General features: G+C 29.6%; 1 protein-coding gene and 1 long non-coding RNA gene across 2 annotated transcripts; one reads left to right on the forward strand and one right to left on the reverse strand.

Moving 5' to 3' along the window:
- Positions 1-4,385: 4,385 nt before the first annotated feature.
- Positions 4,386-5,788, reverse strand: LOC127741452 (uncharacterized). Its single transcript, XR_008002558.1, has 2 exons — positions 4,710-5,788; positions 4,386-4,468 (listed from the first exon to the last, which is right to left on the reverse strand). It is a non-coding gene; the product is annotated as an uncharacterized LOC127741452 (long non-coding RNA).
- A 5,178-nt stretch (positions 5,789-10,966) lies between these two features.
- On the forward strand, positions 10,967-14,167 carry LOC127741563 (uncharacterized). Its single transcript, XM_052254291.1, has 6 exons — positions 10,967-11,122; positions 11,195-11,465; positions 11,528-11,969; positions 12,471-12,501; positions 13,930-14,013; positions 14,117-14,167. The coding sequence occupies exons 1-6, from the start codon at positions 10,967-10,969 to the stop codon at positions 14,165-14,167; spliced, it is 1,035 nt and encodes a 344-aa protein (XP_052110251.1).
- Positions 14,168-14,440: the final 273 nt, after the last annotated feature.

The raw sequence follows: 14,440 nt of genomic DNA on the forward strand, positions 1-14,440 counted from the left end.
TAGAGAGAGAAGCTCTCACTTCTCTCTAGAATTAGGATTGGGATTAGGTTTAGTTCTTAGATCTAGGTTTTAATCTTTGCCTTCTTCTACTTCTATCTCTCAATTCCTTGTTGCTACATTCATCTTCTTCTATTCTTTTGTTGTAATTTCCTTTATGTTGTTCTTGTGTTTTTGTTGTAGATCTACTATTGTTCCTTCCATTTTCCTTTAATTCAATAAGAGGTAATTCATACTAAATGTGTCTTGTTTGCTTTTCTATTGTTGATCTCTTACCTTTGTAGTTAGATCTCTCTTTGATTCTTGCAATTTATGTTGTTTACTTTTATTGCTTTTTATGTGTTTGTTGAAATGCCTCTTCTAGTTATAGTATAGATTTTGTTCCTCTTGGCCTAGGTAGAGTAATTAGTGACACTTGAGTTATCTAATTCCTTTGTTGATTGGTAATTGGAGAGATTGCTAATTGGTTTGGAGTGCACTAAAGCTAGTCTTTCCTTGGGAGTTGGCTAGGACTTGTGGCTCAAGTCAATTCATCCACTTGACTTTCCTTTATTTAGTAAGGGTTAACTAAGTGGTAGCAATGAACAATTCTTATCACAATTGAGAAGGATAACTAGGATAGGACTTCTAATTTTCATACCTTGCCAAGAGCCTTTTATAGTTGTTAGTTTATTTTCATTGCCATTTACTTTTCATGCTTCATATCAAAACCCCAAAATAACTCACAACCAATAACAAGACACTCTATTGTAATTCCTAGGGAGAACGACCCGAGGTTTCAATACTTCGGTTTATAAATTTAGGGGTTTGTTTTAGTGACAAACAACTTTTTGTATGAAAAGATTATTGTTTGGTTTAGGAACTATACTTGCAACGAGAATTCATTTGTGAAATTCTAAACCATCAAAAATCCAATCATCAACCTTATAACTTATGTCCTTTATATATTTAAAATTTATCTTATTACCTATGGCCTCTACTTTGTCTAACTCATTGATTTTTTTTTGGTAGAGTCCTCGCGTCTTGCTTAAGAGAAGGAATTTACTACAACAGTCTCCAGAGGATATGAGGACACACCTTAGACGAGGAAGATTTGAACATGTGGCATACATGCTAGAATGGGACCATGACTGGGCACTGCTTAGATCAAGAGATGACTATCACCCTGCAAGACCTGGCATATCTATTGGGACTCAACATTGATGGAAATCCAGTCAGCGGCTACATCGATGGTGGGAGCATTTCTATGATGAACACTCTATTGAAGACCTCTGCCAGCAGTTATCGGGCCTCTATGATAGATAATCACAGAGCAAGTGGACTATCAATCTTACTTGGTTTCGCAATGTTACTTATGGAAATTGGAAAAGCACCCGATGGAGGAGCGTGCGGTGTGGTACACTAAAGGACACATCATATAGATCATTGCGGGTATTCTATTTCCGGATGCCTCTGACTCTCGCGTCTATATTAGGTGGTTGCATCTTCAATGTGGGAGGTTGTCATGGGGTCAGCTATGCTGGTGTGGCTTTGCCGCCAGATGTGTTGTGCCATGGATAACCATCAGCAATACGTGTGTGGATGCTATGGATTGCTTCTTGGGTATATCATCATATACCTTTGTGTCGACCCGAGGAATTTGACCAGCATCAATTTTCGCTCATTGAGGGGTATTATTATTATTTTGGTATATTATTTCTTAAGTTAATGGAATAATTGTGTGATTTCTAAATATTCATCATGCTATAGGTGGGTGGTTAAAGTCACTTAATAACAGAGTTGAGACGAGGCTTCGATAGTGGAGGTGTATTTGCAATGGCATTGGTATTTATAATGTAAATAGTAAATATTTGAGACTTATATTTGAATAATAAATATTATTTTGTGTATAGCATGTTTCTTGGTATCTGAGAGGTGACTGGACGTTATATTCTGACCTACTCATCCAGAATATAGTTCCATATAGGACTGTTGAGACTAAATCCTCTACTGCAGTAGTATGCCTGCTATTATCCTTTGCCATTGTCGAGTAGACCATATGGTGCGACAGTTTGGTGGCCTCTGGTAAATCTATTGACAACCAGACCTAAACTGGTGCGCACTGTACAACATACTTCAATTGTTCACCTTCTAGTATTTTATACTCTACAGTCCCCCTAATGCTATACATCTCAACTACCATAATAACTTCCTTCTTGTTTTTATACTATTGTCCAATCTCAAATTCATTGGTGAAATCATTCTCAGGGTCTCCTCCACTAAATAAACAATCTGAAGTCATTGCCTCGAGAATCAATGTGAAAAAGTGATCAAGCAAAATCATATGGTTGGAAAATGGTAGGCTGTGTCAGTACGATTTATGTATCACTGAAGTACTTCATCTCTTCTTCATCCAAAATTTATGTTGGTTCAGCCTCAGCATCTTTATCGTTATTGGAGTTAACTTGATAGGGATCCATCATCAGGTCTCTAATCACAAAACCGTCATGACTTTCAACATTAGCTTACATCATACCATTATTAGAATCATCGACATTTGACCCCTCTTAACAACCTTCAGGTGGCATATTTAGGTCAACTATCGCTCTTCTAATATTTCTTCTAACTATCTTACTTAAGGGGTTTTCATCAATAGTATCCATAGAAGTTCCACCATACAAGTCGGCTAGAAAAATGAATAACTCCAACAGGTGGATATTTGTCCAACTGTTGTGCCAGATCCTTATAAGACGTATGTCCTAGTCGTCATGTAACCGATATCTAATTCACAAAAAACATAAGACCTTATCAAAATCATCATCAAATAAAAAAATAACAAAGTAATAATAACAATTATAATCTATCAATAGTACAAATAATTTTTACGTAAATAAAGTGTTATTTACTTTGGTTAGTTGTCTATAATAGATTTTTTTCCACTCTTTTCGTATGTTATTGACTAGTGACATGAACTATCAAATTCTTGAGTGTTGTTAGACTTTCAACTTCAGGTGGCATATACGTAAATATTGGTTAAGCAAAAGTAAACACGATAGGTCCATCTTGATCATATATTATCTTACCGTCATAATGAATTGATAATAACAAAATTTCAGAAATGGTATAGAGTAAACAAAAGATAAAAATAAAGAGAGTAGAACGAAATACTATTAGTGATTTTTGTGACTGACCAGCTTCGATGGAATTTTATTGAGGTGACTCAAAGTTTGTCGTGGGCAAAAAACTTTATGTATTATATGAAGTTCACTAAGGAGTGGTGAACCTCGTGAAATTTACAAAGTTAGTTGAGGGAGCGGCGAACTTACTTCAGGCGTAAAAAAAATTAGATCCTCGAAAATAAAGTGAAAAATGTTTTCTATAAAAATAAAGATTTTTTTATTTTACTATAGAAAATATCTTTACCGACAATGTGGGAATCTCAATTAGGATAGCCAAGTAATGTGGGGAGCTGTTCGAATATACAAGCATAGCGCTTTTGGATATAAAGCATAATGGGCTTGTATATTTTGAATAAAATAAAGTTTTTTTTTTGGTCTTGTAGACATTAAAAGTAAAAGAAGTAATATTTGGCATAATTGTAAGAACCGAATAGGTGATCAAATCGGTCAAACTATTAGTTTATTAGTTTATTAGTTCAACTGATAAATTACTGGTTGAACCGGTAAAATCAGTCCCAAGTAAATAAAAAATATAAAATAGTAAAAAATTTGAAAAATTTAAAATACATATTTTCAATAGTATCTTAATTTGACACAATGAAAATAATAATCTTTAAAATTAGTTGTACTACTACAATTGCATTAATGTTCTCGGACAATATTCAATCTCAAATCTAATACTCCTGAATTTACCATCATGGCATGTTCATCCAACTTATAGCAGGTAATAATAATAATAATAATCCTATCCTTGTCATATAGTTATTAGTTCATATATATTGTCACATTATTCAAATTAAAGTCTTAAAAGCCTTTCAAAATCACATTATACTATTGATTCTTTTTTCTAATTTCAAAACTAACAACAAATTTTCCAACACTATGCAACAACATTATTATTAAAGGCATCACCATCAACAAAAAAAAATCAACAATCTGCCATTAACTAGTTCAACAATATAACAAGTTATAACTCAACAATATATACATAATCAACAATCTGCCATTAACCTATCAGTTATTCACTCCCTTCAACAAATTAAAATCTAGTTTGCAGACCAATCTGGATGAGACAAATTCTGGCACAGCAATGTTACATCAACAAAAACAAACTATACCCACTACGAATTAGAAAAAAAAAATCAACAATCTGCCATTAACTAGTTCAACAGTATAACAAGTATAACTCAACAATATATATATAATCAACAATCTGCCATTAACCTATCAGTTATTCACTCCCTTCATCAAATTAAAATCCAACTAAATATCTAAAAAAAATAGAGAACATATTTCACAGTTTGCATACCAACCTGGATGAGACAGATTCTAGCATAGCAATATTACATCAACAAAAACAACCACTACAAATCAGAAAAAAAAAAAACAATGTGCCATTAACTAGTTCAACAATATAACAAGTTATAACTCAACAATATGTACATAATCAACAATCTGCCATTAACCTATCAGTTATTCACTCCCTTCATCAAATTAAAATCCAACTAAATAACTAAAAAAACAGAGAACATATTTCACAGTTTGCAGACCAACCTGGATGAGACAGATTCTGGCATAGCAATGTTACATCAACAAAAACAACCATAGCCACTACAAATCAGAAAAAAAAATCAACAATCTGCCATTAACTAGTTCAACAATATAACAAGTTATAACTCAACAATATATACATAATCAACAATCTGCCATTAACCTATCAGTTATTCACTCCCTTCAACAAATTAAAATCTAGTTTGCAGACCAATCTGGATGAGACAAATTCTGGCACAGCAATGTTACATCAACAAAAACAAACTATACCCACTACGAATTAGAAAAAAAAAATCAACAATCTGCCATTAACTAGTTCAACAGTATAACAAGTATAACTCAACAATATATATATAATCAACAATCTGCCATTAACCTATCAGTTATTCACTCCCTTCATCAAATTAAAATCCAACTAAATATCTAAAAAAAATAGAGAACATATTTCACAGTTTGCATACCAACCTGGATGAGACAGATTCTAGCATAGCAATATTACATCAACAAAAACAACCACTACAAATCAGAAAAAAAAAAAACAATGTGCCATTAACTAGTTCAACAATATAACAAGTTATAACTCAACAATATGTACATAATCAACAATCTGCCATTAACCTATCAGTTATTCACTCCCTTCATCAAATTAAAATCCAACTAAATAACTTAAAAAAACAGAAAACCTATTTCACAGTTTGGAGACCAAGGATGAGGCAGATTCTGGCGACGGAGAGACAGCACCGCAGTAGCGACGGAGGAGACGCGACAGAGAGGTAGCACCATAGCAGCGACGCAGGAGACACGATGACGATGACGAGAGATGCGGAGCCACAAACCCGACATACTCGGACACACTGTGAAGCCGGAGAGACGAAGCAGAGGAAGAGAGTCTTCGAGACTGAGAGAGACTGCGAGGAAGAGAGTGTTGGTGTGATGAGGGCAGGAAGAGACTCAAGAAGTTGAGACTCGAGATTGTTGGTGTGATGAGGTGAGGACGAGAGGCTTCGAGAGCTCCAGCCTCCAGGTCCAGGGGTCAGGGGAGGGGTACTGGGGATTGGGGTAGCCGTTTAGGCAGGGTTAGGTCTTTTTCTCTCTCTTTTTTTTAAAGAAACAAAACGACAGTGTTTTTCGGTAAGAAAAGAAAAAAAGAGATTTCTGAACTGTCCAGGTTTCCCAAAATCACCGGTTTGTCGGTTTTAATCCAAAACCGGGCGGTTCAAATAGTTCTCTCTGGTTTTGTTTCTTATGCGGTCCATTTACTCAACCGGACCAGTCAAATAACCAGTTTACCGATTTTTCAGTCGAACCGATCGATCCGGTCCGATTCTTACCACTATGATATTTGGTAATGTTGATTAATGATTTGATATTATTGATAAGTTGGTGAAAACAATAAAAAAATATTGTAGATAAAAAATTGAATTATAAATTTTTGGCCAAAAAATTGGGAATATTTTCATATATTAGTAGCCTGTAAAGATAAAAAGGACATTGACGATGATGTTATGAACATGCCGTGATGTATACAATGGTGAAAAACTTTGAAAATGATGTTAGTTTTGCATGACATAAAAAAAATTCAAAGTTTATTTATAGATATATACGGTCTAACTATGTAGATGCTTAGGCATAATTTGATAAAAATTGGTGGAAAATTACTTGTGAGTAAATATACATGATTACTAATACAATTAATGTTACTTAGGTGAAAAAAAAAAATTGAATGTTGGATGGCTTTAGATTTGACTTAGATAATTATGAAGTGAAGAAAAAAAATAATAAGACACTTTCTATATGTTAGAGATAAATTGAAAAAGAGAAATATTTTAAAAGTTTATAAGGTCTCTTCTTATGTGCAATTGTTGAGTAAGAAAGATTGTGCAAGAGAAAAAATTTTGAAGGATGAAAGTAAGAATGGCGGCATATATGCATCTTGGAAGACGATATTATTGGAAATAAATAGTATAAATTTATTTATAGATGAATTTATTTTAAACTGGTCTTGGTTGTAAAATTATTAAAAAGACATTAATAATTTGAATATATATATATATAATGGTATTCATTAGATGAAGATTAATATATCTCATTTATTAAATTATATATATAGATGATGTATATAGAGATATGATTATTAAATTAATTCATTTTGAGAAATTCTATTTATCACATATTTATCAATAGGATATTCTCATAATGAACATAGTATTAGAGTTTTCTTTGACATACGACTATCATGGTAATTAACAAAGTATTTATTACATAATGCCTTAGAGTATTGGTCGAATACATATTGGATATGATTTAAATACTTGCAAAATTAAGTATTAGTCAACAAAAAAATTATCAACTCTTGTTTAAAAAATTTGAGTTTTATGATTATATTGATTCAATAAAATAAAGCTTTGTCCAAGATAATTGAATAAATAAAGAAATGAGCTCCTCAAGTCATTTATTAGTTCATTATGACAATAATAATGAGTTAGAGTTTAACAGTTAAATTATACTTTAAAAGTTAGGTGGATACTATAATGAAGATGGCATAATTGTCTTCATATGAGTATATTTCTTTTTGACCTTTGGATGATGGATTGTATGGTTAGATTTTGATATTTATAAAAGTGTTGTTTTTGTTTAAAGTGTGGCTAAATAAATAAACCACACTTTTAACCAAAGCATCTTCATGAGAAGATATTTTTGCCATCTTCATTGTAGTATCCACCTAAAAGTTAATAAAGACCTAGAAATTATAGAAGGAATTATACCTTATACTTCTCTTGTTCTGATTAGTAAAAAAATATTACTTCATACATTTGGGTCATCGAGGAATAATGCTAGATGTCAAATTTTATTAGTAAATTAGTAATATAATACCCACTTAATGTTGAATTTATATAGCCACACACTAATCTACTTAATATACTAAAACTGGGTTTTTCCCCAACTATTAAAGGTGACGTGTCGATCTCTCATGCCTCCATTTTCCCTCCAAAACGAATAATTTTTTTTTTCTATTCTAAATTATTTTATTGTAATTATATTATAATTAATACTAAATAAATAATATATAATAATACTAATTTCATTATTAAAGAATTACTTTAATAATAGGTAATTTACATATTTATTTTTGTTTTACTAAAGTCTATATATAGTGTTTTCCTGTGGTATATGAATCTAAATTTGAGAGTCAATTCATAATTTTATATTTAGTATTTTTTTTACTACTTCATAGAATAAGAATGTATTCTTCGTTTTTAATTGAAGTTGATCCTTTTAAGGTACAATTTATAATTTTTTATAATATTTTTCATATAATCATCCTATTATATTATTCTTTTAACAATTTATTAATTGTTGTTACTCTAAGTTATTCTTAATTTTTTATTTGTTGTTACTCTAAGTTATTCTTATCGTCTAATGTTCCAGTTCGATTGTCTTTTGCCACAATTATTTACAAAGCATCACATTCATCAAATACCTTATCGAGTTGTCTTCACTGATTCGGGTTCCAACTACATGGATGTAAGCGTTCAAAGAAGAGGCAATAGTCTCTACTTTACCGAAGGATGTAAATGTTCATTTTGCTAAATTCATGACAAATTTTCAGATATGCAATTTCAACGTTGGTAATATATTTAAATTTTCTTAGTTTAAACTGTTCATTATTAGAATAATTTTTTTAACATATTTTGATTTTTTTCAGAAATTACCAGCTTTTTTTTTGCATGCATGCAATGCCATTGAGGGGAATAAGAGTTAGTTTGGTTTCTCGGTGTGGCAATTCTATACATTGCGGCATTGCATGGATAGCGGATGATGAAGCTTATCTAACAAGAAGATGGTCTGATTTTGCACGAATTCTAAATATTAAAACTTACGATGTTATTTCAGTTGGTTGTCGTTATAAGAATGATTCTATACTATACGTGACTAAGGACTAAAATAGGTTTAATATTGTTTAGGTAATTTGATTTTACTATTAGTATTTGATTAAATTATAATTATAGAATTTTAAATTATTGCCTCAATTTATATATTACGATTATTTTTTGTGGATTTGGTATTTTTAAATAATTTAATAAAATGAAGTAGTGTCAGATATTATTAAGTTTATTTTTATCCTTTATTTCTTTATTTGTATTTCCATTATATTTGACAAAAAATGAACCTACACATATATTAAATCGTTGACCTAAAGATAATTTATTTGCCAATAAAAACAGATTTTATTTATAATTGGAATAAAATTTATTTACCAATAATCGGTGGATAAAATTGAAATTACATCCATGTCATATAATTATAATTGATTAATTGGTATAAAATGAAATTATACCCGTGCCATGAGTAATAATCTAAATAATTATATCTTAACAAAATATAATTTGAAATAATTTATAAACAATTATCTTAACAAAAATAATTATTTAATAATTGATTTAAAAATCAATGCAAAAAATAATTATTAATAATAGTATTATTAACTGGGTAAATAATATAATTTCAAATTATTACTTGAAATATAAATAATATATGAAAATCTATTGAGTAAATCAATGATTTTGCACCTTAATAATTTGATAATTATTATTTAATTAACCAGTTAATTGAATTAGTAATAACAATTTTCAATTTCAAATTTTGTATATTAAAATAGGTTCAATATTGTTTAGGTAATTTGGTTTTACTATTAGTATTTGATTAAATTATAATTATAGAATTTTAAATTATTGCTTCAATTTATATATTACGATTATTTTTTGTGGATGTGCTATTTTTAAATAATTTAATAAAATGAAGTAGTGTTAGATATTATTAATTTTATTTTTATCTTTTATTTCTTTATTTGTATTTTCATTATATTTGACAAAAAATGAACCTACACGTATATTAAATCGTTGACGTAAAGATAATTTATTTGCCAATAAAAACAGATTTTAATTGTAATTGGAATAAAATTTATTTGCCAATAATCGGTGGATAAAATTGAAATTACACCCGTGTCATATAATTATAATTGATTAATTGGTATAAAATGAAATTATACCCGTGTCATGAGTAATAATCTAAATAATTATATCTTAACAAAATATAATTTGAAATAATTTATAAACAATTATCTTAACAAAAATAATTATTTAATAATTGATTTAAAAATCAATGCAAAAAATAATTTTTAATAATAGTATTATTAATTGGGTAAATAATATAATTTCAAATTATTACTTGAAATATAAATAATACACGGAAATCAATTAAGTAAATCAATGATTTTGCACCTTAATAATTTGACAATTATTACTCAATTAACCAGTTAATTGAATTAGTAATAACAATTTCTAATTTCAAATTTTGTATATTAAGTAATTATTAAAAACTGGGTAATAACGATTTACACGGAAAAATCATTGATAAATTCAATTAACTATAAAAAAGATAATATACTAACAGTTTTAGTATATTATTTATGGCAAGGGAAATTATTTTCTCAAATTAAATTTTATATAATTATAGTAAATCTCTATAGTTAAAGCAATATAAAACTGCTTCATATATAGCAATAATATTATACATATTTATATATCTCTTCTTTTAAAATATTGACTCAAAATATTGACATATAATTAATGTAGAAAATATATAATATTAAACTGTTTTGTTATGCATATATATGAATTTATATAATAACCCGTATAATTTATACGTATGTCATAATACATATGTCAAGAAAAGATTCCATAATTTTTGAAAACCACTGTTTTGTTATATGAAATTGAAATTGAAATTAAATAATTTTTATTTATATAATTTTTTTTATTAGTATCAAGTATTTCCATTAAAAATTCATATTGTTTGTAAAATTAGTATATATAGCTGCACTTTTGTTGCCTAATGGAAGAACTATACATTCAAGGTTTAAAATTTTTTTGGCCATAAACGAGGATTCTTTGTGTAGCATTAAACAGGAAAGTCCTCTTGCAAGGTTAATCCAGGCCAAATTAATCATATGGGATGAAACTCCAATGATAAGTAAGTATTGTTACAAAATTTTAGACAAATGCCCTAGAGACATCTTAAGGTGCTCAGATTCGTATAATACTCATTTGCCATTTAGAGGTAAAGTTGTTGTTCTCAGAGGAGATTTTAGACAAATTTTACCTATGATTCCCAGAGGCTCAAGGCAAGATATAATTCAGTCTTCTATTAATTCTTCATATTTGTGGCATAACTGTAAGGTTTTGAATCTTACAAAAAATATGAGATTGTCACTAGGTGAAAATAACAACATACAAGAACTCAAAAATTTTGCAGAATGGCTACTCAAAATTGATGATGGTTTGGCTGGTGATACAACAGATGGTGAATCGATCGTTCATATACCATCTGACATTTTGATTAAGAGCTCTGAGACAGTTTTGGATGACCTCATTAATTTTGTGTATCCAGATATGTTATCCAATTTATCCGTTGAAAATTATTTCTAGGATAGAGCTAGTCTTGCACCAACTTTAGATTGTGTCACTAATGTCAACAACAAGATGACTGCAGAGTTACCTGGACAAGAAAGAATCTACTTAAGTTCAGACTCTGTGTGTGCTGAAGAGGGGAATATGGAATTTGAGTTAGATGCTTTCTCGCCGGAGATTTTAAATGTAATAAATTGTTCAGGTCTACCACCACACAAGTTGGTTCTGAAGGTTGGTGCTCAATGGCTACTCAAAATTGGTGATGGTTTGGCTGGTGATACAACAGATGGTGAATCGATCGTTCATATACCATCTGACATTTTGATTAAGACATTGATTTCGTGTATCCAGATATGTTATCCAATTTATCCGTTGAAAATTATTTCAAGGATATAGTAATTCTTGCACCAACTTTGGATTGTGTCACTGATGTCAACAACAAGATGACTGCAGGGTTACCTGGACAAGAAAGAGTCTACTTAAGTTCAGACTCTATGTGTGCTGAAGAGGAAAATATGGAATTTGAGTTAGATGCTTTCTCGCCGGAGATTCTAAATGGAATAAATTGTTCAGGTCTACCACCACACAAGTTGGTTTTGAAGGTTGGCGCTCCTGTTATGTTGCTGCGGAATATAGACCAAACTAATGGTTTGTGCAATGGAACGAGGATGCAAGTTAGAAGAATGGGAAATCATGTGATAGAATGCAAGACTTTAACTGGTAACAAAGTTAGAAGTATTGTTCTTATCCCAAGACTGAATCTAATTCCAAATAATGAAACATTGCCGGTCAGGTTTCAAAGAAGACAATTCCCAATTATCATATCATTTGCAATGACAATAAATAAGTCCCAGGGACAAACTCTATCAAAAGTTGGAATTTACCTTCCAATGCCAGTTTTCACCCATGGTCAATTGTATGTTGTGTTATCAAGCGTAACGAGTAAAGATGGTATGCGAGTGCTGTTGCAAGATCATAGACACCTGGAAGATAACTGCACGATGAATGTGGTATATAGAGAAGTTTTTGAGAGCCTATAATAAAAAGGTAATAACAAAATGTCTTACTAAATCTATTTATTTATTAAAATTTATTACTATCACTTAAAAAAATTTAGAAATTCTAGGAACTAATAGATGAATTCTTATTGGACATTAATAGTTTGAGAATATTAAACTTATCATTAAAATTCGTATAATTTTATTCTCTTGACAAACAATTTTATAATTACGTTAATCATATAATTTTATATACAAACATTGATACAATGTTATTTCATGTATATATTTTGCAGGTATCAAAGGATAGCATTGAATTGTTATTCAGTAGGTTTAAATTATTTATTGTTTATTACAAAACTTTCTGCATTAGGATTCTCTATTAATTTGTTCTTCATTTTGAGCTGATTTTGATATTTTCTTACTTCACAATATACCAACATATAAAACTTTGTTGGTAGATTTAAGTATTACTAGATTATTTATGGTCATATTGAGTATATATGTCTGATTTATAAAAAAATAGATTAAATAACTATTTTATAGTTAATACAATTAACACTATATTAAGAAAAGAAAAACAACGCATATAAGTTATTTTTTTATTAATTAAATTATTATAATTAAAATGAAATTTAACATAACAACTTAAAATTATAATTTCAATCTTATCACGTGCATGGCACGGGTGATTAAACTTGTGTATGTTATGATTTTTGCTAAAGAATTATTTAATTATTATTTTTATTTAATCAAATAAATAATTATCTTAATTCTAATAGAAAATTGTTATATGGCACTAAATTCCATGGTCCCAAAACGTTTGGACCATTAAATGTTCTTATAACAAAACATGATTTTAAGTTTTTTTAACAACTGCTAAATAGTTCTTTTCTAATTTTAATTACAAATTAACCCTATATATTTTATTTAATTACAAAAACTATTTTTATTTTATAAATTATTATTTTATCACTTATCTATTATATTTATTAACAATCAAAATAAAAAACAATAACGAATTAGATCTTCCATTGATCGTAATAAACTTTTTGGCCATTCCAATCGATTAAAAGTTTATATTTGATCCGTGACGTTCGTCAGGGCGGTGAAATCGTGTTTATTTGAAAATTAATCGATTGGATTATCAAAACAATCGATTGAATTTCAGGTTTCCCATAACTCAATCGATTGGACTTTGATTGGTCATATTACCCAATCGATTAAACGATGACTAAAATGTTGGTTTTTTAAAATTCAATCAATTTCTTATACTACCCAATCGATTGAATGCTCCAAAGCAACTTGAGGTCTCACAATTCAATCGATTGGTTGTGTTACCGAATCGATTGAAGTCATCAAAGCAATATGGATTTGCCTACTTCAATCGATTGGTTGTGTTACCCCATCGATTGAATTGTGTACTACGCCATTTTCAATTTTCTTATCCTTTTTATAAATTATCTTATTATTCATCTATCTTAACTTTAAAATTCTATCTTCAATTTTTAAGACTTTATTTTGATTTAGATACTCTAATGTTATCTTTTCTTTAATATTAACATTATAAATTGGTGAATAATCTATCATTAATTATTCAATCCTACCATTAGAATCGTGTATCAATCTCTTTATGTATCATGAGAGAGTTGTGCAGGCTTATGACTCGATGCCTGGGTAGTTATAATGTCTCTTGACTTACCCTTTTTTGAAATCATGTATTGGCTGGTAATGAATGTCCTTATTTTTTTATAGGGAATTCGTTGCTTGAAATGTTTCTCCTTTTTGAGAAATTCATATCAAACACCCCGAAATACTGATGGTACAGGGATATCGGCGGTACAGGGGATATTCAATTTTACCCTGTTTTAAATGCTTTTTATGTCCGCTCAAATATTTTGTATTGAAATCCAATTATCCTTTTGTGCTCTTCATCGTGCAGAATGGCGAATTGCCGAATGATGCTGGTGTCATCTCCGGAGCTGTGAAATAGATGTTCGATATATTGGAGGCTCAGAATGCAGAGCACAACATGAAAGTAACGTTATTAGAGCTTTACAATAAGGAAATAATGGATTGTGTGCCTCCTGAGAAAACTGTAAAATCTGAAGATGATAAGTCTAAAAGTCCTATCGCTCTAACGGAGGATTGGAAAGGGGGCTTCCATTGTTAATCTAGGAAGAATTGATTAAAAATTTGTAATATATATTTCATATATGTCTTAGCAATATATGAACAGATTATTAAAATGCTTTGATATATATTG

This window comes from Arachis duranensis, chromosome 9, assembly GCF_000817695.3.
Source record: "Arachis duranensis cultivar V14167 chromosome 9, aradu.V14167.gnm2.J7QH, whole genome shotgun sequence".
NCBI lineage: Eukaryota > Viridiplantae > Streptophyta > Magnoliopsida > Fabales > Fabaceae > Arachis > Arachis duranensis.